Source organism: Phocoena sinus, chromosome 3, assembly GCF_008692025.1.
Source record: "Phocoena sinus isolate mPhoSin1 chromosome 3, mPhoSin1.pri, whole genome shotgun sequence".
Classification (NCBI taxonomy): Eukaryota; Metazoa; Chordata; class Mammalia; order Artiodactyla; family Phocoenidae; genus Phocoena; species Phocoena sinus.
Window position 1 is genome coordinate 80,763,199 of NC_045765.1, and position 27,063 is coordinate 80,790,261.

At 40.7% G+C, this 27,063-nt stretch overlaps 2 protein-coding genes across 4 annotated transcripts in view; one reads left to right on the forward strand and one right to left on the reverse strand.

The window, feature by feature from the left end:
- The first annotated feature begins 4,969 nt into the window (after positions 1-4,969).
- SRP19 (signal recognition particle 19) lies at positions 4,970-11,486 on the forward strand. 3 transcript variants are annotated; one of them, XM_032628430.1, is made up of 5 exons: positions 4,970-5,193; positions 5,851-5,926; positions 8,218-8,289; positions 8,384-8,495; positions 10,943-11,486. In XM_032628430.1, the coding sequence occupies exons 1-5, from the start codon at positions 5,153-5,155 to the stop codon at positions 11,074-11,076; spliced, it is 435 nt and encodes a 144-aa protein (XP_032484321.1). In that variant the 5' UTR covers positions 4,970-5,152; the 3' UTR covers positions 11,077-11,486. The 3 variants fall into 3 exon arrangements, with proteins under 3 accessions (XP_032484321.1, XP_032484323.1, XP_032484322.1); XM_032628431.1 differs by lacking the exons at positions 4,970-5,193; positions 5,851-5,926 and adding exons at positions 5,935-8,059; positions 8,099-8,118; XM_032628432.1 differs by lacking the exon at positions 5,851-5,926 and having other exon boundaries at positions 5,045-5,193; positions 10,943-11,482.
- A 6,689-nt stretch (positions 11,487-18,175) lies between these two features.
- REEP5 (receptor accessory protein 5) overlaps positions 18,176-27,063 on the reverse strand; it is a 43,452-nt gene continuing 34,564 nt past the window's right edge. The window contains exons 4-5 of the mRNA XM_032626280.1: positions 25,395-25,563; positions 18,176-20,549 (exon numbers count right to left, since the gene is read on the reverse strand). Coding sequence (XP_032482171.1) covers positions 20,500-20,549; positions 25,395-25,563 — 219 coding nt within the window. The 3' untranslated portion in view covers positions 18,176-20,499. The remainder of the gene's footprint in view (positions 20,550-25,394; positions 25,564-27,063) is intronic.

The window sequence follows — 27,063 nt, forward strand, 5'->3', positions numbered from 1 at the left end:
TCCAGACACTTAGTCTCACTGTGGGTCACTGAACCCTGTACCCAGTCTTTCCCCACAACCATGGCTGTTTGCACCAGAGGCAGATGCCTGACCCAGGGGAGACTCATCATTAACTGACCAGTGACCAAAGACTTGTGAGGCTTGTCAAAAAAAAAAAAAAAGACTGGGCCAATTTGAAATAAGAGTCAAAGGAAATTTCTGGTTGGTGTTTGAGTGCTGGAACTGAAAGATCATATAGAGTTCAGGCTGAGGTCACTATGATTGGCATCATGAAGCTAAAACTAAGAGAAAGTTGGTCACTAGAGTGAGAAGGAACAGATATGGGTGGGAGGCATAGAAAGCAAGTGAGAGACAAGAGTCACTAGCTGCTGGTGTTACCTCAGTCCCTGCCAATTCTGGGGCCTAGTTCTACTTTTCCTTGTGTTTGGGGGCATTTGTGAACTTCTAAACCCACTTTGTTTCTGAAGTAACTTGAAACTGACAGAAAACTCTTTAGACACATCTTCGTGAGATTTTTTGGTTTTTTAATATAGAGAAAGCTTTCTAAAACCATCTGTGGGGAGAGAGGAATAAGCTGCCTACCAAACAAAAAAAAAAAATAGGTTGGCATCAGATTTCTTCTCTGCAATACCAAATGCCAAAAAAGGAAAATAAAGCAATGGAACAATATATACAGCATTTGGAAGCAAATGGAAATATTACCTAAGAATTCTGAAACCAGTCAAACTAGCATTTAATTTCTCTGGAATACTTGTATCATTTGGGATTCTTATTATAGTTATTAACAACAAGACCTTCTCTGAAAGACAAAACATTCATTTAAGGAATCTTAGGTAGCTCACAGGAGCTGTATGAGGGCCAGAAAATCAGACTTGGAAACCACAGTGGAAATAATACTCAAACCATACTGTGAGACTGCTTCAAAAAGAACTAGTTGTTGCCCCCAACCTTTGGAACTCTCTGACACCATCCTCCCCATAAATTATGATTCTGTGCAGTACTTGCTTCCTCATATTGCTCACTTCTGGACTGAAGTCTTGCTTGGATGGACATGATTGGCAGAAGCTCTGTCACATGCCTGTAGAGTCTGGGAACGCTCGGTTGTTTGGTTTCTCCATTGAGGAAGCAGGATGCATAAGACATGAATTCTCCAAATCTATGAGGGGCATTTCTAAAGCACTGGGAAACCAGAATCCATGACATACGTCTACCATAGTATTCCTGCTGCCCAAGCAATTAAAATAAATGGGAAACTATTAAGGAAATGGTTTGAGCAATAAAACCTTTAAACTTGAATAAACGTGTAAATAATTGTGGTTAATCTGATAATGATCTCATTGTGAATGTCCGTGTAACTCAAAACTGAAAAGATGAAATGCTTAATAATTTTAATAATCTTAAATTCCAGATTATTCCAACCCAAACTGGGAAATGAGGGAGAGAAGACATAAAAGCATGCTAAACTTCTAATCTTAAGTAGGCAGTGTCAAAAGATACTATTATACTTTTAACTTGGAAAAATAAAAATTCAATTTTTTTATTTAGTGGTAACCCCAGTGTTAAAAAGAAAGAAAAATGTCCATCCAAATTATTAGTCAAAGATAACTAAGAATACTTGAACAAGATATCAAAGAATGGAGAAAATGGGAGGAGAATTAGCCACAAGAAGCATAAAATGACACAGTAATACCAAATAATGAGTGGATTGAGCACATATGGGAAAATAACCACTCTCAGGTTGGAGTCAAGTAAAACAAAAAATATCCTCCAATTATATACCATTAGTAAAAGACACATTTAAAATCCAGAATGGGGACTTCCCTGGTGGCACAGTGGTTAAGAATCCAGCTGCCAATGCAGGGGACACGGGTTCGGTCCCTGGTCTGGGAAGATCCCACATGCCATGGAGCAACTAAGCCCGTGTGCCACAACTACTGAGCCTGTGCTCTAGAGTGCGCGAGCCACGACTACTGAGCCCACGTGCCACAACTACTGAAGCCCATGCACTCTAGGGCCTGAGTGCCACAACTACTGAGGGCCTGTGCTGCAACTACTGAAGCCTGCACACCTAGAGCCCGTGCTCCACAACGAGAAGCCACCACAAATGAGAAACCCGCACACCGCAATGAAGAATAGCCCCCACTTGCTGCACCCAGAGAAAGCCCGCGCGCAGGAACAAAGACCCAACACGGCCAAAAAAATAAAAATTAAAAAATAATTAATTTAAAAAATGATCCAGAATGTATAAAACTAAAAGCACAACCACTTTTGCACAGGCAAATGCAAAGAAAACAGTAAAGGTAAATTTATGTCAAAGTATAATTCTGGATAAAAGACATCAAACATAATGAAAAGAAGGTGAACGTCAGTTATGACTTTCTTTAAACATCAAATAATAGAGCATCAAGTGTATGAAACAAAATTACAAACACAAAGGGATACTGACAAAAACCATGGAACCAGTGACACTGTCAGTCTTTTGACAGATGACTTCGTCTATACAAAACAAAAGGAGAGTTATTATTTAAAACCACAACTTCCTTCCAGAAAGGGTGGCTCTTGTTAAGGTAAAATTCTCAAAAGGTCCTTTTCTTTAGCTGAGGACCTTGGTGGGTTTGGGATCTGTAAAGCCAAGCCTGGAGTTTGAGTGGGAGGAGGATTAGAGAAAATCTCAGAGGTGTGCTTAAGAGAGGCAAGAACTTGGGGTTCGTGGGGTACCCAGGAATGGGGGGGGTTGAGGAACAGAGACAGGAAGACAAAAGGAAAGAGAAGGCAGAAAAAATGGTAAGAAGTCAAGGTCCTATGAAAACCCTGGTGATGCGGCAGGTAATGATTTTAGAAACAGAGACATACACTATTTCAGTTGAAATCTAAGTTCTTTGCAAAATCTCTGTTCCAGTAGTAACGGATTCACTTGTTTTTAATTTTCAGAATCTTTTTTTAACAATTGCAGTTATCTTCACCATCACATTATTAATAATTATTCAAATTCACTTATATAGTGGATGTAAGTGTTCACCACTGTTTCCCCTATATAGCATAGAGGAAACACTTTCTTCAAATCTTTATGTTAATATAATTTGGCTTGGCTGGAGTATGTCCTTAAATAGTTTTGTTTGTTTGTTTTTTCCCAGAAAAGCTAAGTTGGGAATATACTTTCTTTTTTTTTTTTTTGCTGTACGCGGGCCTCTCAGTGTTGTGGCCTCTCCCATTGTGGAGCACAGGCTCCGGACATGCAGGCTTAGTGGCCATGGCTCACGGGCCCAGCCGGTCTGCGGCATGTGGGATCTTCCCGGACCGGGGCACGAACCCGTGTCCCCTGCATCGGCAGGTGGACTCTCAACCACTGCGCCACCAGGGAAGCCCAGGAATATACTTTCTAAATCCTTGCTTGTTTAAAATAGTTTTTCTTTTGCCCTCAAACAAAGGATAATTTGGGTCACAACTTCAGTCACAGTTCATTTTCTTCAAAACTCTTAACTTCTAATGTTTACTGTGTCTAAGAAGTTCAACAGTCAGTCTGAGTTCTTTTCTCCTATAGATTACTTTTATTTCCTACCTTGGTGTTTTTAGAGTTTTGTTTTTATCCTTAAAATAAAGCAGTTTTACTAGCTTAAGTCCATGTGTGTGTTTGTTTCCACAGCCCTATCTTTTAGTGCTGAGTCTCTTCAATCTTGAGTCTTCAGCTCAGTAAATGTTCTCATGTTATGTCTTTTCAAACCAACCAGATCTACCAAAACAGTGCTCTCCATCAGACACCAGCTGGAATCTTGGTGGTGCCTAAGTGGGGACCATATTGTCAGGAGTTCTTGGTGTCCAGAAGTTGCACTCTATTCCTCTAGAAGTGGAAGCACACCTGTCCTCTACTTTGGTATTTCACTTCCCCGTAAGAGTACCAAAGCAGTACTGCTTGTGTTCAAATGCCTTAAAGGATTTGTAATGAAACAGGTTCACTAAAAGAAATTTTACCTACAGTCTACGCTCCTACACCAAGATATATCATAGAAATGAATCCAACAGAGGTTGGAGATGGAATGTAGACAAATCTTACTCATAAACACCACGTTGTGCTCTGGAATTCTCCCCGTGACAGTTATCCTAGGGCAAATTCTCAGACTTCTGTAGAAACTGGTTTGGTTTGGTCATTGCATGAAGCTCTTTTTACAGGAATCTTGTGCACTTTATAAAGAAGTAAGACATTTATATACATCAGCACCAAACTAATCCACCAAACTAAGACACTAGTACAAGGAAGATTGAGAGACAGGAACTGAGGGGATGGAGAAAAACCAGGGGCTTCCAGTCAGACCAGCTGGGTATTTATGCTCAGCCATCACTAGCGTTGAATGGCGAAAATTACCCAGCCTCGCGGAGACTCAAGCCTTTGGGCAGATTTTTGTTTTGTTAAACAGTTTGTTTTTTCAGTTTTAGAAGAAAATACCTATTTTACGTTGTCCGGTTTTCTGAATAAACGGCCGCTACGAAAATAGGAATAAAGTTGTGTTTAAAGAATGGGATACTGAAACAGTGCTTTGCAATTAACCTAAGGTATGTTAAAATACAGTGAATTTTAGGGTAAAGGTTTTGAAAAGTGTATAGTCAAACTTCTAACATTATACAGCACACTGAAATACAGTGCCAAGTAATTTTGCTAGTTCCATTTTTGCCAAGTTGAAAGCAAGCTGCAGGGCCCAGGAGCAGTTAAAGATTAAACATAAAGGGTATTTTCTTGCCTACTCTAACAACTTGCTCGGAACTCACAGACCACCCGCGGTGTGGAGCCCTACTCTAAGGACGAGAGAAGTTAGCAGCATCCAAACGCAATGTGAAATTGGCCAAGAAAGCGCGTGAACGCTTAAGCCAATTTTAGCGACAGAGCAAGCGCCCCAAAGGCTGGTTTTGGCTAGATCTTGAGAAGCGAAGGAATTACCAGCGTTCGTGAACCCTCTCGCGAGAGGTTTCGACGCCACGTCGGAAACTAGAGACCCTGACGCCGAGCGACAGGTGCTGGAACAAACCGACGGTGAAAAACGGCGGACGCAAAAGCGCTTCGGTGGGCAGGACTTCCGCCGGAAATGGGGTGGTCTGGGAGATCTCGAGCGGAATTCAGGCTGGGTTTTTCTTGCAAGTTCGGCCTGGGGGCTGGGTGAAGATGGCTTGTGCCGCTGCGCGGTCCCCGGCCGACCAGGACAGGTGAGTCCGGAGAGAGGAAGGGGCTTGCGGCGAGCCCGCGGGTGTTGCACAGACTTCCCCAGCCCTGAGGAAGGCTCGCCGTGGGAGCTCAGCCCTAGCCCCGGGCTCCGGGCCTGTCCTCCGGCGCCCGTTCCTCCTTGAGGCCGGCTGCGCCAGGGCTGTTCGCAGGTCCCTCGATCCCGACTTTACCTAGCTCAGTGTTTACCTGTACGTGAGACAGAAGGCTTTGGGTGCTACGTGGACATGACGTTATGTAATCACAGTGTGAAAAATCTGTTCTTTCAGTTGTTGGTGCGTTCGGAAAGGCTCGTTTGAGTTCTTTCAAGCCTTTAATACCTCAGACTCCGTAGTTTCTATATAAGAGAGCAGGCCCCGCCATCAGAAGCTTTTGACAGGCACCTGTATCTAACTGAACAGTTACGGCGTTGCTTTCTTCCTCCCTCCCTCCCTCTCTCCCTCCCTCCCTCTAGCAAGTGATGTTTTTTTCCATCTAAGTTAAAGTTCGCTTTTTAAGTAGAGGGGAGGCAATTTAAAGTAAAAAAGTTAAGCACCTAATAGTATAGGTGTACCGGCAATCCTGATGATGATGAAAGAAAGAATGAATGAACTTTGGGAAATATTTCTCGAGTGATACCAGCTGGGCTTTTCCTGTGGCAGGTTCATTTGTATCTATCCTGCTTATTTAAATAACAAGAAGACCATAGCGGAGGGGCGGCGAATCCCCATAAGTAAGGTAAGCGGGCTGATACTTCTGTCTTTGAGGGCCTGGGGAGGTTGTATTGTCAGGGCCACAAAGGCTTCTTTTACTTTACTGCATTGTTTGGGGCATGAGGAGAACGGCAGCCAACAATTGGGGTGCTTTCATTAATAATGGTGATGCAGGAGGGCACTGATTCATAACTGAAAGAATTTTTTAAGTGGTTCTTCATGAGCCTGTGTTTGAAAGAAGTTGGGGGTGGAGTGTTGTAGGGTTTGCACGTTTTTGTTTTTTTAAACTTAAGGTTATGACACTCTTTCCCTTAATAAAGGAAACCAAAATTCTGGCATTGTACAATATGATATACAGAATGCAGCTGTGTTTTTAAACAAGACTTGCAGAAAATTCACATATGTTGAGTTTTACAGTTTTATGTCCATCGTCATCGTCTTCTTTTTGAGAGGGGTAAAGTTACTTTAAAATTAATACTTTTTAAAAGTACGTGTTTATAGTTTTAAAAGAGATGATTTCTGCCTTGTGCTGTTTCAGTAGGAAAACCCAAGTTCTTAGTTGGCCTGGTGGCTTAAGTTTAGAAAGTGCCAAGTGAAGGGGGTCTTTGTAGCTTTTCATTTTCAAAATTAATGTTATATTCTATTTTTTTAAGATTAATTTACATTTTGTAATCTGATGATGGATTTAAGGAACTTGGCCTGAAGCAGTACATTATTTTTGTGTTATTTAATATCTCTCATTCTACTGCTTAAATGTGTAGAGGAAAGCCTGCTTTGCTGCTACAGGGTAAAAGAGAAGACGCCAGAGCACTGATTCAGAATAATGCCTAACATCAAGCCACATTGACAGAGGCCTCTGGAAGCAAGATCTCAAGATAATTTGGAGAATGATTGAATTGTTTTTAGCTTTATTGATTTATAGCGTACATACGGAAACATATGTAAATCTTACGTGTTTATTTTGATTAAATATCATAAAATGAGTACACATGGGTAACCAAGCACCCAGATTTTAAAAAGAACACGTTACCAGCACTCAGGAAGATTCCTTTATGTCCCTTCCCAGTCTCTGTTCCTTCCACATACACTCACTACAAAGGATGACCCCTGCCCTGACTTCCGATACCATAGATTACTGTTGCTTGTTTCTTATTTTGTTTCAGTGGCATTACACACTGTGTACTTTTATGTCTGTCTGATTTCAATGAACATGAAGCTTATGAGGTTTCAGCTTACGAGTGCTTATACCCTGCATTTGTGAGTGTAGTTTGTTGAATTTCATTGCTCTGTTGTAGGGTTTCCCGACAGCAGCACCACCAGCATTTTGAGCCAGATGATTCATGGTTGCAGAGGCTGTGCTGTGCTGTGTGGGGTTTAGCGGCATCCTTGGCTTCTACCCACCAGAAGCCAGTGCCCTACCCCACCCTAGTTGTGATGATCAAAAATGTCTCCTAGCATTGCTGAATGTCAGGGGGCAAAATTACCTTGCTGAAAGCCACTGCTCTGTAGTACTGCATTGTGTGTATATACCACAATCCAGCCTACTATTGATGGATAGTTGGGTTGTTTCTAGTTTGGGGCTATTAAAAATAGTGCTACTGTGAACATTCTTGAGATTGTCTATTTTGTATTTTTCCTCGATAACATACCTATAGCAGTGGAATTGCATGGCCATAAAAAATGCATATATTTAACTTTAGTAGATACTGCCAAACACTTTTCTAAAGTGGTTGCATCTGTATTATGTAGACTTCTTGAAAAAAGACCCTTGTGGCAAAGACAGTTCCTAGCATATATTTATTTAATAGACAGATGTGTCCATCAAAGTGTACCAATAATGACTACAGAATTCTGAGAGCTTCTGGAGGAGCCAGAAAGGGTACTTGGTGATCAGGACAAACACTACTCCTCATTAAGCAATGGAATCTCCATTAGCCATACTAAGCTTTGTCTATTCTGAACATAAGGTTGTTATACCTTACAATTTGCTGAGTATGGACACTAAAGAGTAAAGACAGACAGAAAGAAAGGAGGGAGGGAGGAAATGGTTGCATCTGTAATAGTTGTTAAACCAGTATTAACCCTGTGAAGTTTATGTTCTCTTGGAAGGGAGGTGGATACACAAGTATGAATCAGTGTGAGTCCCAGGAATTTAAAAATTACAATCGAAACAACTGTACCTAAAAAAAAAAAAAAAAAAGGAAACCTAGGATTTTGGTATGTGTTTTGATCAGATATTTGAAATGATTTATACAACAATGTAGCAATATCCACTTAAAGCTGAGCTATTTAGTGTTTTTGTTTTTAACTTTTCAGGCTGTTGAAAATCCTACAGCTACAGAGATTCAAGATGTATGCTCAGCAGTTGGACTTAATGTATTTCTTGAGGTATGATATGGTTCTTTGTTCACTATGTTCCATACTCATCTCATTGACATAATAACTTTCTTAAAGCCTGTTTTTATTTATTTCTTTATGTTAGAAAAATAAAATGTACTCTAGAGAATGGAATCGTGATCTTCAGTACAGGGGCAGGGTCCGGGTCCAGCTCAAACAGGAAGATGGCAGCCTCTGTCTTGTACAGTTTCCATCACGTAAGTTTTTTTTAATGAATGAATTAAGTTTGGGATAGGTTACTCCTCTACACTGTCAAAAATGTTCTAAAACTGACCTTTTGACAGGTCAGAAACGTAATTTGCATTCTATAGATTAATTTAGAAAAAGGGCTACTGCTGATGCAGAGAGGTAAACAGTGCTTTTAACTTCTTTTAAGTTAAGGACCTTTGAGAATGTGATGAAACCTACTAATCATTTATCCAAAAAAAAAAAACATTGTTGCGTGAACATTTTATAATCCTCTGGAAGTCCCATCATTGTTCCCAGGTTAAGAATGTGAAATTATTAAATGGTCACACGTTACTGCTATTTCAGATCCTAGAGACCCTTGAGGTCTGTTATTCATTTCTGTCAATAAATTTAAAAAGCCATATTGAGGGCTTCCCTGGTGGCGCAGTGGTTAAGAATCCGCCTGCCAATGCAGGGGACATGGGTTCAAGCCCTGGTCTGGGAAGATCCCACATGCCGTGGAGCAGCTAAGCCCGTGCGCCACAACTACTGAGCCTGTGCTCTGGAGCCCGCGAGCTACAACTGCTGAGCCCACATGCCACAACTACTGAAGCCCGTGCGCCTAGAGCCTGCGCTCTGCAATAAGGGAAGCCACCGCAATGAGAAGCCCATGCACTGCAACAAAGAGTAGACCCCGCTAACCGCAACTAGAGAAAGCCCATGCGCAGCAACTAAGACCCAACGCTGCCAAAAAATATATAAATAAATAAATTATTAAATAAAAAAATAAAAACCCATATTGAGGGAATTCCCTGGCGGTCCAGCGGTTAGGACTCCGTGCTCTCACTGCCAGGGGCCCGGGGTTCAATCCCCAGTCAGGGAACTAAGATCACACAAGCTGCACAGGGTGGCCAAAATAAATAAATAAATAATTTAAAAAATTAAAAATAAAAAGCCATACTGAGCGAAAAATGCAAGAGATATGCATAGTGTGGTGCCACTTAGGTATACATTTAAATACAAAATATTACCGTTTATTGACTGATGTATATGCAGTATTGTTTATTGACATATATATAAACACTTTTGAAATGGACTAGAAGAAAACACCAAGTCTTAAGGTAGTAGTTAACCTAATGGCGAGTAGGGAGTGAGGAGTGTGGTCAGGGGTGTGATGGTCAGAGTAGATTGTAGCATTAGCGCTAGTGTTTTATTTCTTAAAAAACAATGAGAACCAAACAAAACAAACTTCAGTATTCCAATATATTAACTCGGTGTATTGGGAAGATGAGTATTTATTTACATGTAATTCTTTACTTTTCTGAATTTTTTATTTGTAAAAAATATGTTCTAGGTTTTTTAAATGGAGCTGTTAAATTTTTTCTTGACACAGTAACCCCAGAGTGACAACTGAATTGTTTTTAATTGAATTAAAATAACTGGTTATTATTCTAACATAATTATTTGGTTATTAATATCTACCAAAACCTGTCAGGATTGGTAGATATTTCTAGAAACTTAAGGGTCTGACTCGGGAATGACAGGTAGTATATTCAGTGTATTTTTTCTTTTCTTTGGTATCTTCCTACTACTTACAAGTCAAAAGACCAAAAAAAACAAAAACAAAAACCATCAACCTTTTGCTTTGACTAGTTAATAACATAGAAGTAAAAACTACAGTTGAAAAGATGTTGCTTCCTGTTTCCAGTAAGAAAACGGTAAGAAAGTAAAAAACAGAGCTGAGCGGCTGATGTGTTGAAAGCAGCCACTGGAGCTGGAGGAGGTGGTTGGAGCCCAGAGCAGGGGGCATGTGGGCATAAATCATTTGGGCGTGTGAGTGGCATATTTTGTAGCTTAATGACATGGGCGTTTGCTGTAAGATTGAGAGGGCCTGTGCTTCCTAGCTTAAGTTACAATGATATCCTGACTCTGTTTTCAGCTTGTTATGTTTAGATATATTTTCCTTTGATCTTCAAGTCAATTCCTAGGACCAAGATCAAATTTTTTATTTCAAATAAAGTGTTCTAAATTTTTATTTTGTTCATTTAAATATTTCAGCATTGTTCTTAATACATTTTCTCCAGGAAAGGTCCCCACTTGAGAAAATCATTGTCTTTATAGTCATTTGATTTTTTCTTTTTCTTTTTTTTTTTTTTGGTACGCGGGCCTCTCACTGCTGTGGCCTCTCCCGTCGCAGAGCACAGGCTGCGGACACGCAGGCTCAGCGGCCATGGCTCATGGGCCCAGCCGCTCCGCGGCATGTGGAATCTTCCCGGACCGGGGCATGAACCCGTGTCCCCTGCATCAGCAGGCGGACTCCCAACCACTGCGCCACCAGGGAAGCCCTGATTTTTTCTTTTTAAATTCTTATTTTCTTGATGTGGTGATGATTTCTTAAACTTCATGATTTTCAAGTTAATGACCTTTTATGTCTTATTTCTCAGATTATACACTAAGCCTAACTTCTTGTTCCTAGGTAAGTCAGTAATGTTGTATGCTGCAGAAATGATACCTAAACTGAAAACAAGGACACAAAAAACCGGAGGTGGTGACCAGAGTCTTCAGCAAGGAGAGGGAAGTAAAAAAGGGAAAGGAAAGAAGAAGAAGTGACCTGGTATGAGAATCAAGGATGTGGTACTACTGTAAGAGACATGAATGGAGGTTTCTCATTTGTATCTGAGAGAAACAGAAGCTTTCTGTTTGCATCATGTAACTGAACTATGAACGTTTGTGCCTCCTAGCTTCAGCATCAGAGTTGACAATGAAATAAATTTACATCAGAAATATGCATCCAGCTCTTAGGAAGTATAAAAGAAATTTTTTCTTTTTGCCTTTTAATGCAGTTTTTGTGAAAGAAAGAATCATTTTTTTAAATGGACGGTGGACTCTACCATAAGTTACTTGAAATCCTATATCTGTTTGTCCTCTGTGTAAACACGTTTCAGATAAATGAGTTTAATAAGATTTGAAGTACACATTTTGTTCCTCTTTTAAGTTAATGAAATAAATTTCAAACGGACTTTTGTAGCTTTTGCTTACAAATTAGTTAATGCCAGCAGAGGAGATAAAAATAAAATGGGGAGTGGAAGCGTAGTGTGAGCCTAAAACCAGAAGAAAGTGGTTAAATCCTTTTGGAGGTCTATGAACAGGCAGTCTGTAGATCATATTCTTTTTTTTCTTTTTACTTGGAGTATAGTTGCTTTACACTACTGTGTCAGTTTCTGCTGTACAGCAAAGTGAATCAGCCATACATATACATATATCCCCTCTTTTTTAGATTTCCTTCCCATTTAGGTCTCCACAGAGCACCAAGTAGAGTTCCCTGTGCTATACAGTAGGATCTCATTAGTTATCTGTTTTACACATAGTGGTGTATATATGTCAGTCCCAATCTCCCAGTTCATCCCACGCCCCCTTCCCTCGTGGTATCCCTATGTTTGATCTCTATGTCTGTGTCTTTCTTTCTGCTTTGCATATAAGATCATCTGTACCATTTTTCTAGATTCCACATATATGCATTAATATATATTTGTTTTTCTCTTTCTGACTTCACTCTGTAGATCATATTCTTCTACTCAATTATTGTAATTGAATTGTTTAATCAATTACTAGTTTGTTGGCATGTGGAAAGTCCTGGAGTTTAAGCTTTAGATTTGCTTATTGTGTAGACTTAAGAATATTATTTTACTTGGAGTTCTAAAATTACCTATGCTTTAGCACCTTGACATAAACATTTTTTCAAGAAACAGAATTGGATTGGTGATTCTAACTTTATTCCAAAGCACTGTTCTAAAAGTGGTGATTTTGTATAAAATTTAAGAGACTCCTTATCCAGCCATATGTTTTTGTCTACTGATCATCTCTTGGGGAACTGCCTTCCCTGACTCCATGTGCTTCTGGAAGGGCAGTTAATTACAGGACTGCATCCTGACCACAGGATATGACCCAAGCCAGGCCAATGGATTATTTCTCACAAATATTAAATCTGGAGTAGAAACACAAGTACAAATGGTGATGGGAATTGTTTACAAATTTGAGCTATCCTGATTCCTGCCTTCCTGAGGCCTGGTATAGCTCTTCTGTGAATCTTATGAGCCCCCTTATGTCCTCCTTTACATCCCCATTTCTTTAAGTTTTTATTGCTTGAGATCAAACAGTTCCAAGTGATTACAGAATAAACGAAGCCAGACTTTCAGAACTTTAAAAGGGGTTACACATCCAGGCTGTATGAGATGATCCATTGGTATGCAGGAAGAAGTATTAGAATTGTTACTTAGGTTTTTTTCTCTCTAATGACTTCTGTTGTTAATATGTTTTATAGTGAACATAATAGTACAGCAGTTTATATATCAGACTTACAAATAAATACAGGGTTGCAAAACATGATTCAGAGAAGCCCTCTTTGGGGAAGTGTATCACTTAGGAATGTGTTTGGCTGTGTAACAGAAAACGATGAGGGAGTTAAGCAGGAATTAAATTTTTTCAAATAACATGAAACCCAAAGGTTATTTTAGGTATTGGTTCGGTTGCTCAGTGATGCCCTCATACCTTTCTACTCCACTATCCATGGCATGTTTCTGACATCCTTACAGTTGTTGCAAGCTTGTAAAAGGGATGATACCAGACCCAGCATTGTATCAGAGTTCCACATCTGTCCCCCGTTAAAAGGAAAGCCAGAGATTTCTCAAAATCCCTCCTGGCCAACTTTCACTTAAGTTTCATTGTCAAGAACTCTGGCACAAAGTGAAATACAGCCTTTCAGTCCTGATAGTAGAGGCAGCCAAGGAAGTGAGTAGTTGAGAGTGGATACTGGGGCGGTCAACTTAAAAGATTTGTTACAGAAAGATCACTAGAATCTAAAATTCTTTTACTTATGGGACAATAGGATTGTCAGAAAATGTTTCACAACTATTGCTGTAACATATTGCTGTTTGTTCATCTTGCTGCAATCAGTGAATAATTAACTTTGCTTCTTTCCCAGTCAAGTGAAAAATAGACTCTTCTCTAATGAGCAAAACTGAGCATTTATTCATATGTTGAAATGTCATTTGTATTTATTTCAGTGAATTCTGTTCACATCCTTTGCCCTTTTTTTTAAGGACTTTATTGTTATCAATATTGTACATAATTTAAAGAGCCAGCCAGTTTTAACAGTTTCAATTTTAGGCATTAACTTCCATCGGTAGAGGAGGATGATTTCGTTTTCCTTCCTTTACCCCCAACACATGCATGCATCTTTCCCATCTTCCCTCCTACCACTGTATTTTATAATTTTAATCACTATTCAGAGTTTACATTATTATCCTATACTCCATTCATAGCTGAACCATGTAGTACCTTTGCTGTTCAAAATTACGGTCAGGGATCCAGCAGCACTGGGCTCCCCTGGGAGTTTGTGAAAAACGCAGAATCTCTGGCCCAAGCCCAGAATTTGAATGCATTTAGGAAGATCCCCAGCTGATCTCCAGAAACACTCGAGTATGCTGTGGTTATTTTTTATTTCTTTAGGGCTAATTTTTTTCTTTTATTTGCTCAGTTTTCTGAATATTTGTCACTAACTCAGCCATAAACTATCAGTTGTCAAAACATCTTTACAAATAGTTTGTTCACATCAGATAGTTTATTTTTTTTGTTTTTTTTAAAATTTATTTTATTTTTATTTTTGGCTGCGTTGGGTCTTCATTGCTGTGTGCGGGCTTTCTCTAGTTGCTGCGGGCAGGGGATACTCTTCGTTGCGGTGAGCAGGCTTCTCACTGCAGTGGCTTCTCTTGTTGTGGAGCACGGGCTCTAGGTGCGTGGGCTCAGTAGTTGTGGCACGCAGGCTCAGCAGTTGTGGCTCACGGGCTCTAGAGGGCAGGCTCAGTAGTTGTGGTGCATGGGCTTAGCTGCTCCGTGGCATGTGGGATCTTCCCACACCAGGGCTCGAACCCGTGTCCCCTGCATTGGCAGGCGGATTCTTAACCACTGCACCACCAGGGAAGCCCAAGTAGTTCACTAATTTCATCTTTTTAAAGAAGTCTCTTCTGGAGCCTTTCACCTGGCTCTAATCTCTACTAGTTACCCTTTCCACCCAGTGCACAGCTTCACTCAGGTCTCTCTCTTCACCATCATTCAGAGTATGACTTGCTTCACTACTTTGCTGTTTTTGGATATCCTGTATTTCTGCACGTTATGTATTCTTTCTTGAGTTACTTCTTTGTTTTGTGTAGCCCATCTTCAGGATCTTCCTGGGAAAAATGTAAAGGAGGTAAATGTTCTTAGACCTTGCATATCTGAAAGTGTCATCATTCTACCCTCACACTGTTTGGCTGGGTATAGAACTAGAATTGGAAATCATTTCATTTCAGAAGTCTAAGGGCATTGCTTCATGGTCTTCTGTTGTAGCCATTCTAGTTCATGATCTGTCGTGACTCACATTTTTCTTACTGAAGCTCAGATCTCAGTATTCTTAAATATCACAACAGTGTGCTTTGTGTGGGTCTCCTTTTGTCTATTGTACTGGGTACCTAATGGGCCCTTTCAATATGGAGACTTGTGTTCTTCAGTTCTGGGAGATTTTCTTGAAAATTTCATTGATTTTTCTCCCCTTTCTGATCTTGGAATTGCTTTTTTAAAAAAATTAGACCAACAGCTTTATTGAAAGATGAGAACAGAGCCCCTCTTCCCCCGGGGTCCTGGTGGCATCAGCCTCAGGCTCTGAGCATCTAGGCATCCTACAGCCGGAGAGCTGATCTTGGAATTCCTTATTTAAATATTGGACCTGCTGGGCAAGTCCTAAAATTTTCTTATCTTTTTTTCTTATTTCCATTTCTTTGTCTTTATGTTCTAGTTCCTAGAATTTCTCAGCTTTATCTTCCAACCCTTCTGTTGAACTTTTCATTTTTCTTGTTATTTTCAACTTCTGTAAACTCTTTTGTCACCTAAATGTTTCCTTTTTCTAGCATTCTATTCTTATTTCATGGATGTAATTTCTTCTTTCTTAGAGGGTATGGTTTATATCCTTTTACTTCCAAGTCACTTTTTTTAAAAATTGTTTTTATTTAGATTCCTGTCATGTTTAAGTGGCTTTCCTTAATTTTTTTTTTAAGAGTGAAAGACCAAAAAAGTTGATTGGAAGTTCTGAGCATATAAGAAGGGCTTGCAGACTGTGAGTTTCACTAAAGGGATATTTGGCTGAGACATTTTGGGGGAAACTTCCAAGATCAGAGGTGTTTTCTCTTAGGCTGATGTGCTTCCCTGGAGAGAAGTCTAAGAAGCTTCCAGGACGATAAAGATCTGGGAGCCTAGTGGGAGAAGGCAGGGTGGGGCTAATGGGTCTCAGCATTTAGTCCCTCAATCCTGTTTTTAATACAACTTCCCTCCCTTAACTCTGCCTGTGTCCCCTACTCCAAAGATCCTCTTACTATCTCCAGAGGATAAACCTCCAGTCTTTGCTGGGATATGAATAGTTCTTCCCTAAACCCTTTTTTTTTTTAGTTTCCTCCCAACATTAGGATGCTCTTTACAGTTGTTTTGATATTGAGGGTAACTATAATGAAATTTCTGTACCCAAAGAGAGACTAGGTGGGGTAGGCAGAATGGGCCGCTCTCCCTACCACTGGCCGCCCTGCGGAAAAAAAACAAAAACAATAAAAACAAAACCACCTGTGAGTATGTTACTTTACATGACAAAAGGCTTTGCATATGAGATTAAGGATATTGAGCTGCAGAGTATCCTGGATTATCCAGGTGAGCCCAATGTAAATCACAAAGGTGCTTATAAAAGGGAAGCAGAGGTCAGAGTACCAAGTAGCCACAAACGGAGGAGTGCAGGCAGCATGTAGAAGCTGAAAGCAGCAAGGAAGTGGATTCTCCCCTACAGCCTCCAGATGAAATGCAGCCCTGCCAACCTCTTGGATGTCTGACTTTCAGAACTGTAAGCTAATACATCTGTGTTGTTTTAAGCCACTGAATTTGTTGTAATATGTTACAGCAACAATAGGAAACTAACACACCAGGTGAACTGATGAGTTAAGACAAACTCTCCAGACCTTGGGATTCTCGACCTTACTAGTAGTCTCTACCAGTAGTTCTTGTTGGCGAAAAATTTAATCAGTTGATCTAAGAAAGAATGGGAAAATTTTATTCAAGCCAAATTTGAGGATTGAGCATCCTCAAACCCGGGAAGAGCATCTCAGAAAGCTCTGAGAATTGTTCTGCCCATTGGAAGTCAAGACACAGTTTATATATGGTTTTTTTTAAGACAGGGCTGTATGTTAAATGATGTGTTTGTACTTGACAGTTTTCATAATCCAGATCTAAGCGCCATCGTGGTGGGTTATGTGAACCTTTACAAGCTCAAGAAGGCCTGTTATCTTTCAAGGAGTTGTCTTGTTGATGCTAGGAGAATGTTGCTATTTATGGTTGAGCAGGTATTCCTGCTAATGGGGGAGCTTTGGTCAATGCATAATGTGGGTACACAGTGCACACTGGGGGGGAGAGGGGAGACCAAAGGACAGAGAAGAATTTTTATGTTTAAATTTTTCTTGTCTTGCCATAAATACGAATCTTATTTCACATTCTCAACCCTGGCTGCATGTTTGAATCACCTGAAGAGTTTTAAAACACTGGCACCTGGGTGTATAGTAGGTTAACGTTAGAATTTCTGGTAGTGGAGGCAGATACCAGTATTTTTTGAAAGCTGCTCAGATGATTGTAATGCACAGCCCAGGCCTGAAAACCTCTGTGTACTAAGTGTAAAGAGAGCATTAATCTAACCCAGTGGTTTTGTGTCAAATTGTGATTCCTGGATCATTAGCATCACCTCGGATCTTGTTGGAAATGCAGATTTTTCAGCCCCACCACAGGCTTCCTGAATCAGGAACTTTGGGGATGAGGCCAGCAATCTGTTTTACCAATTCCCGATCCCGCAACCCCCACCAAGAAATCCTGATGCACACAAGTTTGAGAACCACTAATTTGACCAAATAACCTCTTTATTTCTCTTAGTTCTCTGAGGTGTGTGTTTACAAAGATACTTTATAAGCTAATATTGTAGTAAGCAGCCAGAAAAACTTTTAAATAAGGTCATTCTCAAATATATTTACTTTCTCCTGCTGTATTATATAGAACTGTAATATTTGATGGCTAAGGATGTGAATTGTATCTATTACTCTAAACATCATGATTCTAGACATACAGACATGTAATAAGCAAATGAAGGAGATGAAGCTGACCAAAGTACGCCCTCCAGAAGTAGGTATTTTTAATAAAATCCCAAGTTCTTTTCTTGGTCTCTTAAAGTACAGAGTGATTTGGAGGCACATATGTGTTTACTACATCAAAATATACTTACATGCAATAATACCACCAACTAGTAGTTGTATGTGACTGTGTGTAATACATTATGCCAGTAGAAAGCAGTACAGCTGACAACTACCACAGTCAACTATCCAGTGATAACTTTGCAAACAAACGGCTCTCCAGAGCTGCAGTTTTGCAACTGGATATTCAATCAACCGCAGATCGTGTAGTACTGTAGTATGTATTTATTGAAAAAAATCCATATGTAAATGGACCCGTGCGGTTCAAACCTGTGTTATTTCAAAGGTCAAGAGTAGTTTAGGTTTCCTCTCCATCTCATGCTAATTACTGGTAGAAACTTTTTTTGGTTGGTATGTTTTTAGGGAAAGTCTTTTAAGCCCCATCAGATAAAATGAACTAAAACAGCTCAATGAGATAACGGAATTTTATTTACATCCATTTTCATTTATTGTATCACATCTTCAGGATAGTTGGTAACTTATCTAAAGGCTATGCTTATGTTCTTCAGGCTGTAGGTAGCAGACTCCCCAGAGTAGCAGTAATTGTCAATCAGAAGCTCTTAAGTAGGAGAAGAATTGTCGTAGGAATTCTTTGCCTTTATCCCTGAAATAGTGTTCATGTATAAACAAATGCTTGTCTTATAGCTAGACACAGGCTCGATTAGTTTTTCAAATACTCTAGCCATGGCAATATCTTATTTGGGAAAACGAAACAGACAGAATTGCTCAACTCATAAGTTCTCCTGTCATTAATATGTACACGTTGACTGCCAAAAACAGTAACTAAAATTTCTTACAGAATGCACTGCAGGATAAAGCTATAGGGATAAAAAAATTGCATTCAGAATTTTCTTAGTAGTTTTAAAACTGATACTAGCCTGTAAGTGGTTATAAGCAATAGTAACTTGTATGCTCCACCTTGCCTGATACTTTGTATACTAAAAGTTACATATTTTGTATACTAACAATCTGATTATATATTCTGATTAGCTAGAAGTTGCTAATTTTCATTCTTCTGTCACCAAGAAAAGCATAGTTTATTTATGGGGAAAGGGATTTAAATACTCCTAGAGGTACTTTTTAAAATCTTTAACCTAAGGCTTGATTTTCTTCCAGTAACAAGTAATTCTGTTTGCTTTCCAAAAGTTTTTTATTTTTTAAGGTATGGTTAATAAGATGCCTTATCATCACATTCCCCCCCAAAAAAATATTATTATAATATTGGGTATGATATTATCCCCTATTTTTTATATCTTTGATATTTCATGAGAAATGATTTCATGAGACATCATTATGATTTTACCTAATTGTTATCTAAAAGGGAACTAATCATCTTTATTTGCTTTAAGAAATATTTTACAGGCATGGATATTTAATTTTAGTTTTGTTATGCGCTTGTTTTGGTCAGTTTAGTCTAATTCAGAAGCATCCTAGCAGTATGGTTGGTGCAAAGCTCAGATTCTGTAGTACAGACAAGTTGTCAAGGTCCCTATAAGCTATGTGGCTAATCAAGCTAGTGACATTAATTTTAACTTTGTGTTCTGTACTTAAACTATGAGGTTGTGTGCAGTTTATCAAAGTAAAGCATAAAGATGAAGGCGTGTAAATGGACTACAAATGATTCTGATTTATAAACTAGGGAAGCATCTGGTGTTTGACCTTAAAGGCCAGGGAAAGAAGGTGAAGGCCGTTTGTCTTAACCACTGCCAACTGGATTATGGGTTATATCATACTTCCTTTCTTCTCCGAGAATTGCTCTTAGAGCCTGGTGTCATCATTAGCATGGAGTTGCTAATGATAAAAACAAGAATGTACATGTAATCAGAAGTGGGCAAGCCTCTGGAGGTTCCTTAACTGCTTTTAAAAAGACTGGAAAAGAAGCAAGACTAAACCAACATATTATTCAGCTATGAAGGTGAAACCAGGGATGGTTTCCGCTATAGCATCTTAAAAACAGACAGATTGTAAGCTTATCAGCCAGTTTTTAAAAAGCTACAAGACAATATAAGTAGTTCCACAGAACTGGGAGCTGTGATGTGTGTGTGTGTACATTTCCCCATTTATCACTCAACTGACTGCTTTACAAAGCCGTTTTTGTATTCAGCTGCTACAATGTTAGGAAAACCACCAGGCCAGCCTCCAGTTCAGCCTCATTTATCACTTAACTGTTCACTCGAAACATTACTCATGTGTATTAATTTTCTAAAGTATTATTCAGATCACACCAGCACAGTGGAACCTTCAGCCTTTGGCAGGAGCTCCCCATGAGCATTACGCACAGACAGTAACATTTCCCTATGCGTGTGTATGCACAAATACATTAAAAACGTTTAATACAAAATTGTACATTACATGAAGTAGACCGTTATAGAGTATCCTAAAAGTACAGAGAAAATGCATGCAGAGACAGCCCACTGAAGTACAAAGCCTGTAGGATATATAATTTTAAGTTTATATTTCCTGCAGGATGGTGACATGTGTCTTTTCCTACCCAGAGGCAAAATGTACTTTCCAAAAACTTGGACACTGCCCATTGCATTAAATTTAAATGTTCCCTGTGTATATAGACAGTAAAAGTAAGCAAAAAAACTTACACGTTCCTTTTTTTTAATATATCAAAAATGTTTCCAAGGCAACATTATTAAAATGATTATACCACAGTTCCTAATATAACATCAAGCTCTAAAAGGAAGGTACAGAGAGGGCAGAAAGGTTTCATCCAGTCAGTGAATTAGGTGCTCTTCTTTTCCTCACCCAGTAAATTCACAGCAGCTTTCTTGGCTGTTAGGAGGAAAGAAAATTGCATCAGAGCTATTTGCAATGGGGTTCTGTGCCTAATGTAGCTACTAGATTAACAACTTGGATGACTCATGCTCAGATGAGAACATACCGAGGTTTGTGGGCAGGGCTAGGAAAGTTTCCCGGAAATGGACAAGAGACCTCTTCAAGGGCAAATCCTGAGTACTTGAGCAGAGTTACTGAAGATCGTCTGGCCTAGCCCCCTTGTAGTGCCTGTCACCTAAGCCATTGCCCTCTGTCCTCCTTTAAGTATCCCAAGAAGTAGAGATTCCTTGAGCATATAGTGTCCCCTGTACATTCAAGAAATTCTCCTTTGTGTCTGAGTGCTCACCTGTACAATTTCACTATGTCTCAATCTGAGGACAACAGGGTCGGCTGTCTATGCCTTGGTGGCAAAAATCAGAGAAAATCATCATTCCCCGAATCAAGAAATGACGGAATACTTATATGCATGTTTATGTTTTATCGTTGTGCCACCATTTCCTTGTATGATGGGAAGAGTTTGCTGTAAGTCTTCAAGTTCATGGCACGAAGCTACATTCATCAGGAAAATATTCTTATATCTGTGGGAGATTAAGCCCCACCTACCCTGCCTAATTACCAAGTGGCTTGAAATGTGCTGTAAGAATGAGTGTGATATGCATGATGGGGCAGGGGGACGTGTTCTGGAAGCCTCCAGGCTTCCTGAGATTCCACAAACTGCAGCTGTTCTTGATGGAGCCCCAAGGGGAATGCCAGCCAAGGAGGCCCTCCTTGTTCACCAGCTGCCTGACAGCTGCTCTCCCTTCACTCAATTAAAATTGCTGAACGAAGTTTACACAGAAACTGCAGCTTCTCTCTTAACTAGCCTTTTGCAAAAACGTCCTTTTTGGAGAATCCAGAAACTGGGAGAAAAGTCTAAAATGGGTCAGCACCTAAATTCCTCTTAACTTATTTTCATTCTCACACCTGTGTTTAGGAATGTATCAAAGTAAAATCGGATTTCAGAGTACTGAGATCTGAGAGAATCAAAGACTAAGAAATGTGGGCAAATTAGACAGAAGTGACATCACCAGAGGTTGCTGGTTAGGCTAAGAGCAAGGAGGAACAGTTAAGAAATCTCTTAAAAAGGAACTGGCGATCCCAAAGCAGGAGGATGTGAGGAAACTAAAAAACGTTCTGAAGGAGACTGGAGCCATGTGCCCAGGAGCGGGCGTCGGGAGAGAATGGCCTGTTGGGAGGGTGGGGGGAGAGCACACCACTGCGGGGACACACAGCTGCTGGGGGACCGTCTGGGGGATCTTCCTTCCTCAGGGGCCAGGTCACCTCTTGTCTCCCACTTTCTCATTATTGTAGAACTTTTTTTTTTTTAAATTCTCTAATTCTATGCCCATTCTCCACTTTTTAAAACCCTTACTGTGCCCTCTGGAATTTAAGTCCCATCATTAGCGAGATCTCCTCTATCCTCATCCATTTCTCTGAATGTTTCCTTCACCTTGTTGCTTTTAGAGAAACGTGGCTGTCCCCTAAGGACACTGCTTTCTCAAGTGTCGGCTGTTTTTTCCTTCCATGACCTTGGTACTACTGGGTCTGGAGGTCCAGAAAGCGTCCTTTGTTCTTCAGGGCCATGTTCAGAATCTCATGTCATCAGATTATCTTTCCCACCAGCCCTTCTTTTTCCAGTCCGCTGACCCTTGGGCTGTGCTGCCTCATTTCTTTAAGATTTTAACCCCAAACTTAGTATCACTCTCTAGCACTACTCTTACTTTAATTATCAGTGATTACGATATTCTTCCAGTATCCTGGCCTCTTGGTTCCTCCCCTCCAATAACCCTGACATTCCACCCTACCTGCTCCAGCCTACCTCACGTCCTCACTGTCACAACCAGTAATGGCTGCCCCTTTCCGGTCTCAGCGCCGAGCGTCCCACTCCACCATCACCTCCTACCTTTGCAGCCCGCTCCCTCTATTTTCCTGACTCCGAGTTCTTCTTCCCCCACCACCTGGTTGTATAAGCCATCGATTCTATCACCCCTTTCACTGTTCCTCACTTCCCTTTTGTCCTCACTTCCCTCCTCCGCCATCAAACATGAACCACTCATTAGATCCCCCTTCAGAGCTCCCACTTAACCAAGTCAACCCGGACGCAGCTCTCCATCTATCCCACAGCTGTACCCACACAGCTGGAAATGTGGCTGGAAAAGAAGACACAAGCAGACTACGCGGCCTCACTATAAGTCCAGGAACACAAACCTCCCATGAGCCTCTAATGCCCCCTGGCGATCACACGACACTGTCCTAGTCCATCCACTCGCCCCTGTCTTAGAGCGGCCAGCACATTACAGTCACACGCACTGGTCACTGTGTCACCTCTGGCTGCGTGTTGCGTGAAGCTACAATGGCAGGGTTGAGTAGATGCCACAGAGACCTGATGGCCAGCAAAAGCTGAAGTATTTATTATCTGACCCGTTACGGAAAAAGCTTGCTGACCCTCGTCCTAAGTAACTATTTCATACCATCTCCCCTTTCTATCACCTCCTTCCCCACCCTCTCTCAGTTGACCTTCTTAGTTTACTGAGGAATTTTTTTTTTTTTTTTTTTTTTTTTTTACTGAGGAATTTGATGTGATGAGAAAATCACTTCTGTAAGCTCTCACCATCACATACGCTCAGTTACCAGCAACTTCACCCATCAACACTGATCCCCTCCCCATGATTCTAAACTGTTCCTGCTCCTACGACCGATCCCTCTATTTGTACTCTAGACCCTGTCCCCTCTGGTCTATTCCAGGATAGAGCTCCAGCAATTCACCTTCTCACTCCTATCATTTTTTTGCTCTCTACTGGATCATTCCTATTAATTTTCAAACCTACTTTGTTTCTTCTACCTTAAGAAAAAGAAAAAAACATCCTCAGGACCCTAGTACCTTCCTCCAGTTACAGCCCCATTCTTCTACTCCTCTCTGCGGGAAACTTCTCAAAAGACTAATCTATGTTCTCTCATGCCCTTCCTCTCATAAAATCCATTCTGATCAGGATTTTGCTCTCACCACCCCACAAACTCTGTTTTGTCAAGACGACTAGTGCCTTCCTCACTGCTAAATCCAAGAGTCAGTTTTCGGCCTTTATCCTCCTTGACCCGTCTGCACCGTGTGACCACAGACCCCCCCTCCTCTTTGAAACAGTGTCTTCACTTGGCCCCAGGGATACCACAGTCTCGAGTTCTCTTGCTTGCTCAACTGGCCAGTCCTTATCAGTCTGCTTTTTTGGTTGCCTCTCATTTCTTCGATCTCTAAATATTGGTGGCCACAGGGCCCAGGCCTCAGACTTCCTCTTTTCTAACTACACTCACTCCCTTGTGATCTCATCCAGTCTCATGCTTATTATACTGTCCATATGAGGGTAACCACCCTCCCCCAAATTTCTATCCCTAGCCCTATCCTGTCTCCTGAACTCTCAACATCCATATCCACCTGGCTGTGCTGATTTCTCCATGTACCCAGTAGACACAAACTTATGTCCAGAACTAAATTCCTTATTTTCCCCTCTACACCTGTTAACACCCAGTCTTCCCCAGCTCAGTGGCAATTCTATCCTTCCATGTGTTCAGGCTAAAAAAACTTGGCCTCGTCCTTGACTCCTCTCTCATACTCCATGCCTGATCCATAAGCAAATCCTACTGGTTCTAACTCCAAAATATATCAAGGATCTGACTTCTTACCTCCTACTGCTACCACTACAAACAAGCCACCACCACCATCTCCAGCCAGATCGCCACAATAACCTTCTAACTGGTCTCCTGATTTCCTTCTTGTCCCCCTTGGGTCTATTCTTAATACAGTGGCCAACATAAGCCTGTTCCAACAGAGGACGAATCGTGTTGCTCCTTCGCTCACAGTTCTCCAGTGGCACCCCAGCTCACGCCCAGCTCACGCCCATCTCACGCAGAATAAAAGCCAAAGCCCTTACAACAGCCTGGAGGGCATTATATAATCCGTCCTCTTCCAGCTCCACTCCGAAGCCTCTCTGACCTTGTCTCCTTCAACTCTCCCTCCAGATCACTCCCTACCAATCATACTCTGCCCGCTCCCGGCTTTTGCACATGCTGTTTCTTCTATCTGGAGCTTTCTTCCCCATGGTTCCTACCCTTAGCACTTTCAACTTTGACTCAGTACAGCCTTCTTTGTGAGCATTTGCTACATCACTCTAGTTAAAATTGTAACCTTCCCTTCAGCCCCTGGCACTCCCTGTCTTTCTATCCGTTTAATTTTTCTCTGTATCATCTGCTAAGTATGCCATATAACTTGCTTTTCAACGGTATCGTCTCTCTCTTTCTCTCAACAAGATTGTAACCTTCTTGAGTTCACTATGGTCCATTGGTCTGTCTGGCTCCCTGGTTCATGCCCAGTGCTATGAACATGCTTGGCACATATTAAGCACCTCAACAAATAAGTATTTGAATGAAAGGATCAGGAGAGCTGAGAGAGAGGGCATTCTCTTGGCCCTCTAACAAAAGCAGTGTGAACAGCATATTAAGCGGTTCAACCTGAAATGAATTAAAGAGATGGCACTCGTGTATAAATACAGATGACTCTCTGAAATCTCTACCCACCAAAGGAAAGTCATTTTTCCTAAAGTGCTGACCGAATGATGTGTTTTATGTGACATGGCAGAAGAATGTCGGGAAAAGTAAAGGCAACAGGCAAAGGGTCTTGGGAAAGAAATCCCGGACTAGCCCTGGCACACGGCTGAGGAAAGGTTGTAGGACACAAAGTGAGGAAGCTTGTTACGTGGGCTCAGTATATCCCATGTCCTCTCACACGCTGAATCAGCTGTCCCCGAGCCATACCTTCTTTAGAGATGGCATCTGCAGTCTCTTTGGCTTTGTCCTTCAAGTCATTCACCATGTTGTCTACCTGCGACTCGTGCTTCAGGAAGAAAGGACGGATGATGCGCGTGTAGAGCAGGTCCGCTCCGTTGGCCGGGCTGGGAGCCATGCACCACAACAGGAAGCCACACTGCACAGAGGAGAGGCAGCATGGTGACAGAGGGCAGCGGCATCTGACAACACACGCTGCCACCACTACTCTGGGGATGGCACTGCCTCTGCTATTTGCCCCAACAGCATTTCCAGTGTTTCCTGCAGGATACAGGTGCACTTTTCTTAGATGGAAAAAACATGACAAATAATGACCTAGTAAGGAAAAGCTGAGACTTGACAAAGAAAGGCAAAACACACCAAGTCCAGCAGCTTAACTTCCTTCCTAACTTGGACCACTTTTTAGTTGACAGTTACAAGAGACTTTTATTAATTATAACTCTTAATCAATTTAAAAAATAGTATTTATCTGTGTGTGTAAACCCTGTCCACGTAGGTATCTATGAGGCTTGTTCTCAACAGGCTTACCTCAGTAAGTTTGTCACCTTTATTCATCCTGTTACAGAAGAAAATATCCTGGCCATTCTTGAATTCTTCCCTTAGTGGGATCTCAGTTTTGGGTAGATCTTAGCCTTCAAGGAATCTTTACAGTCAGCTGTTCATCATCTTTCACCTTGAATGTAGATATTATCCCTAACTCTTTCTTTATGGCTCTACTTTGCTATTGAGATGAAAAATTGACAAGAGTTCTACCCTAAAAACTTGCACGACAAGAATTGTCACACTATGTTTACTTTGAAAAACCTTTACTGTGTATTCAACTGATAAACAACTCAGCACTTTAAGTTGTCCAAGCAATTTATTCCTCTATAATATAATGAATGAGCAAAAAAGGGAACATTCAGAATGATATGCTCATTTCCCTAGAATGTGTGATAAACAGCATACTGTGTTCTTTCAGCTTAAAAGCTTCTAACTATATTGTATTCCACACAGCATAGGTGACTCTATAAAAAACAGGAGTCATTTCTTGAGATTCCAATTCTGTAGTTTTTACTTCTCCTCCTTAAAGTAAAACCCTTTCAACTTCTTATGCCATATATATATTTAATTCTACAGTCCTTTTACTCCAAACCAAAGAATGTATTCAAATAATCAAGAAGCTACGTTCCTTTCTAACATGGTCTTTTAAGTTTGCTCTAGAGATGCAAACCTGCTAAGGGGCTACTACTAATGACAGAGAGCTTGAGTTAAAATGCACACATTTGTGCCCAAAGCTCACCCCAGCAGTACCACGTTGGCTCTGAGAAATTTCCATTACACTTTGAACTTCTATGACACTCAAAATACAAAACAAAATGCAGGTTCTAAACAGATTAGGGTCAGGGGGCGAGCTTTCAAAAGACAGGGGTTACCAGACTGGATTTTAAAAAAACAAACTATGGCTATATGCTTCTGATAAGAAACACCAGAGATAAAACCAATTAGGAACACTGAAAATAAGGAGATGAAAAAAGATGTATCTGACAAATACCAACTCTCAAATTAGCTCACATATTATAGTAGTATTAATAGTACATAAACATAAGGCAAAATAAGTAAACAGTGATAAAGAAGGAAAGCAGTTTGTCAAGGAGAA

Coding starts and splice junctions, on each gene's coding strand:
- SRP19 (XM_032628430.1), top strand. CDS start 5,153: ATGGCTTGTGCCGCTGCGCGGTCCCCGGCCGACCAGGACAG. Junction 5,194..5,850: donor TCCCCGGCCGACCAGGACAG/GTGAGTCCGGAG, acceptor TTCCTGTGGCAG/GTTCATTTGTATCTATCCTG. Junction 8,496..10,942: donor TCTTGTACAGTTTCCATCAC/GTAAGTTTTTTT, acceptor TCTTGTTCCTAG/GTAAGTCAGTAATGTTGTAT.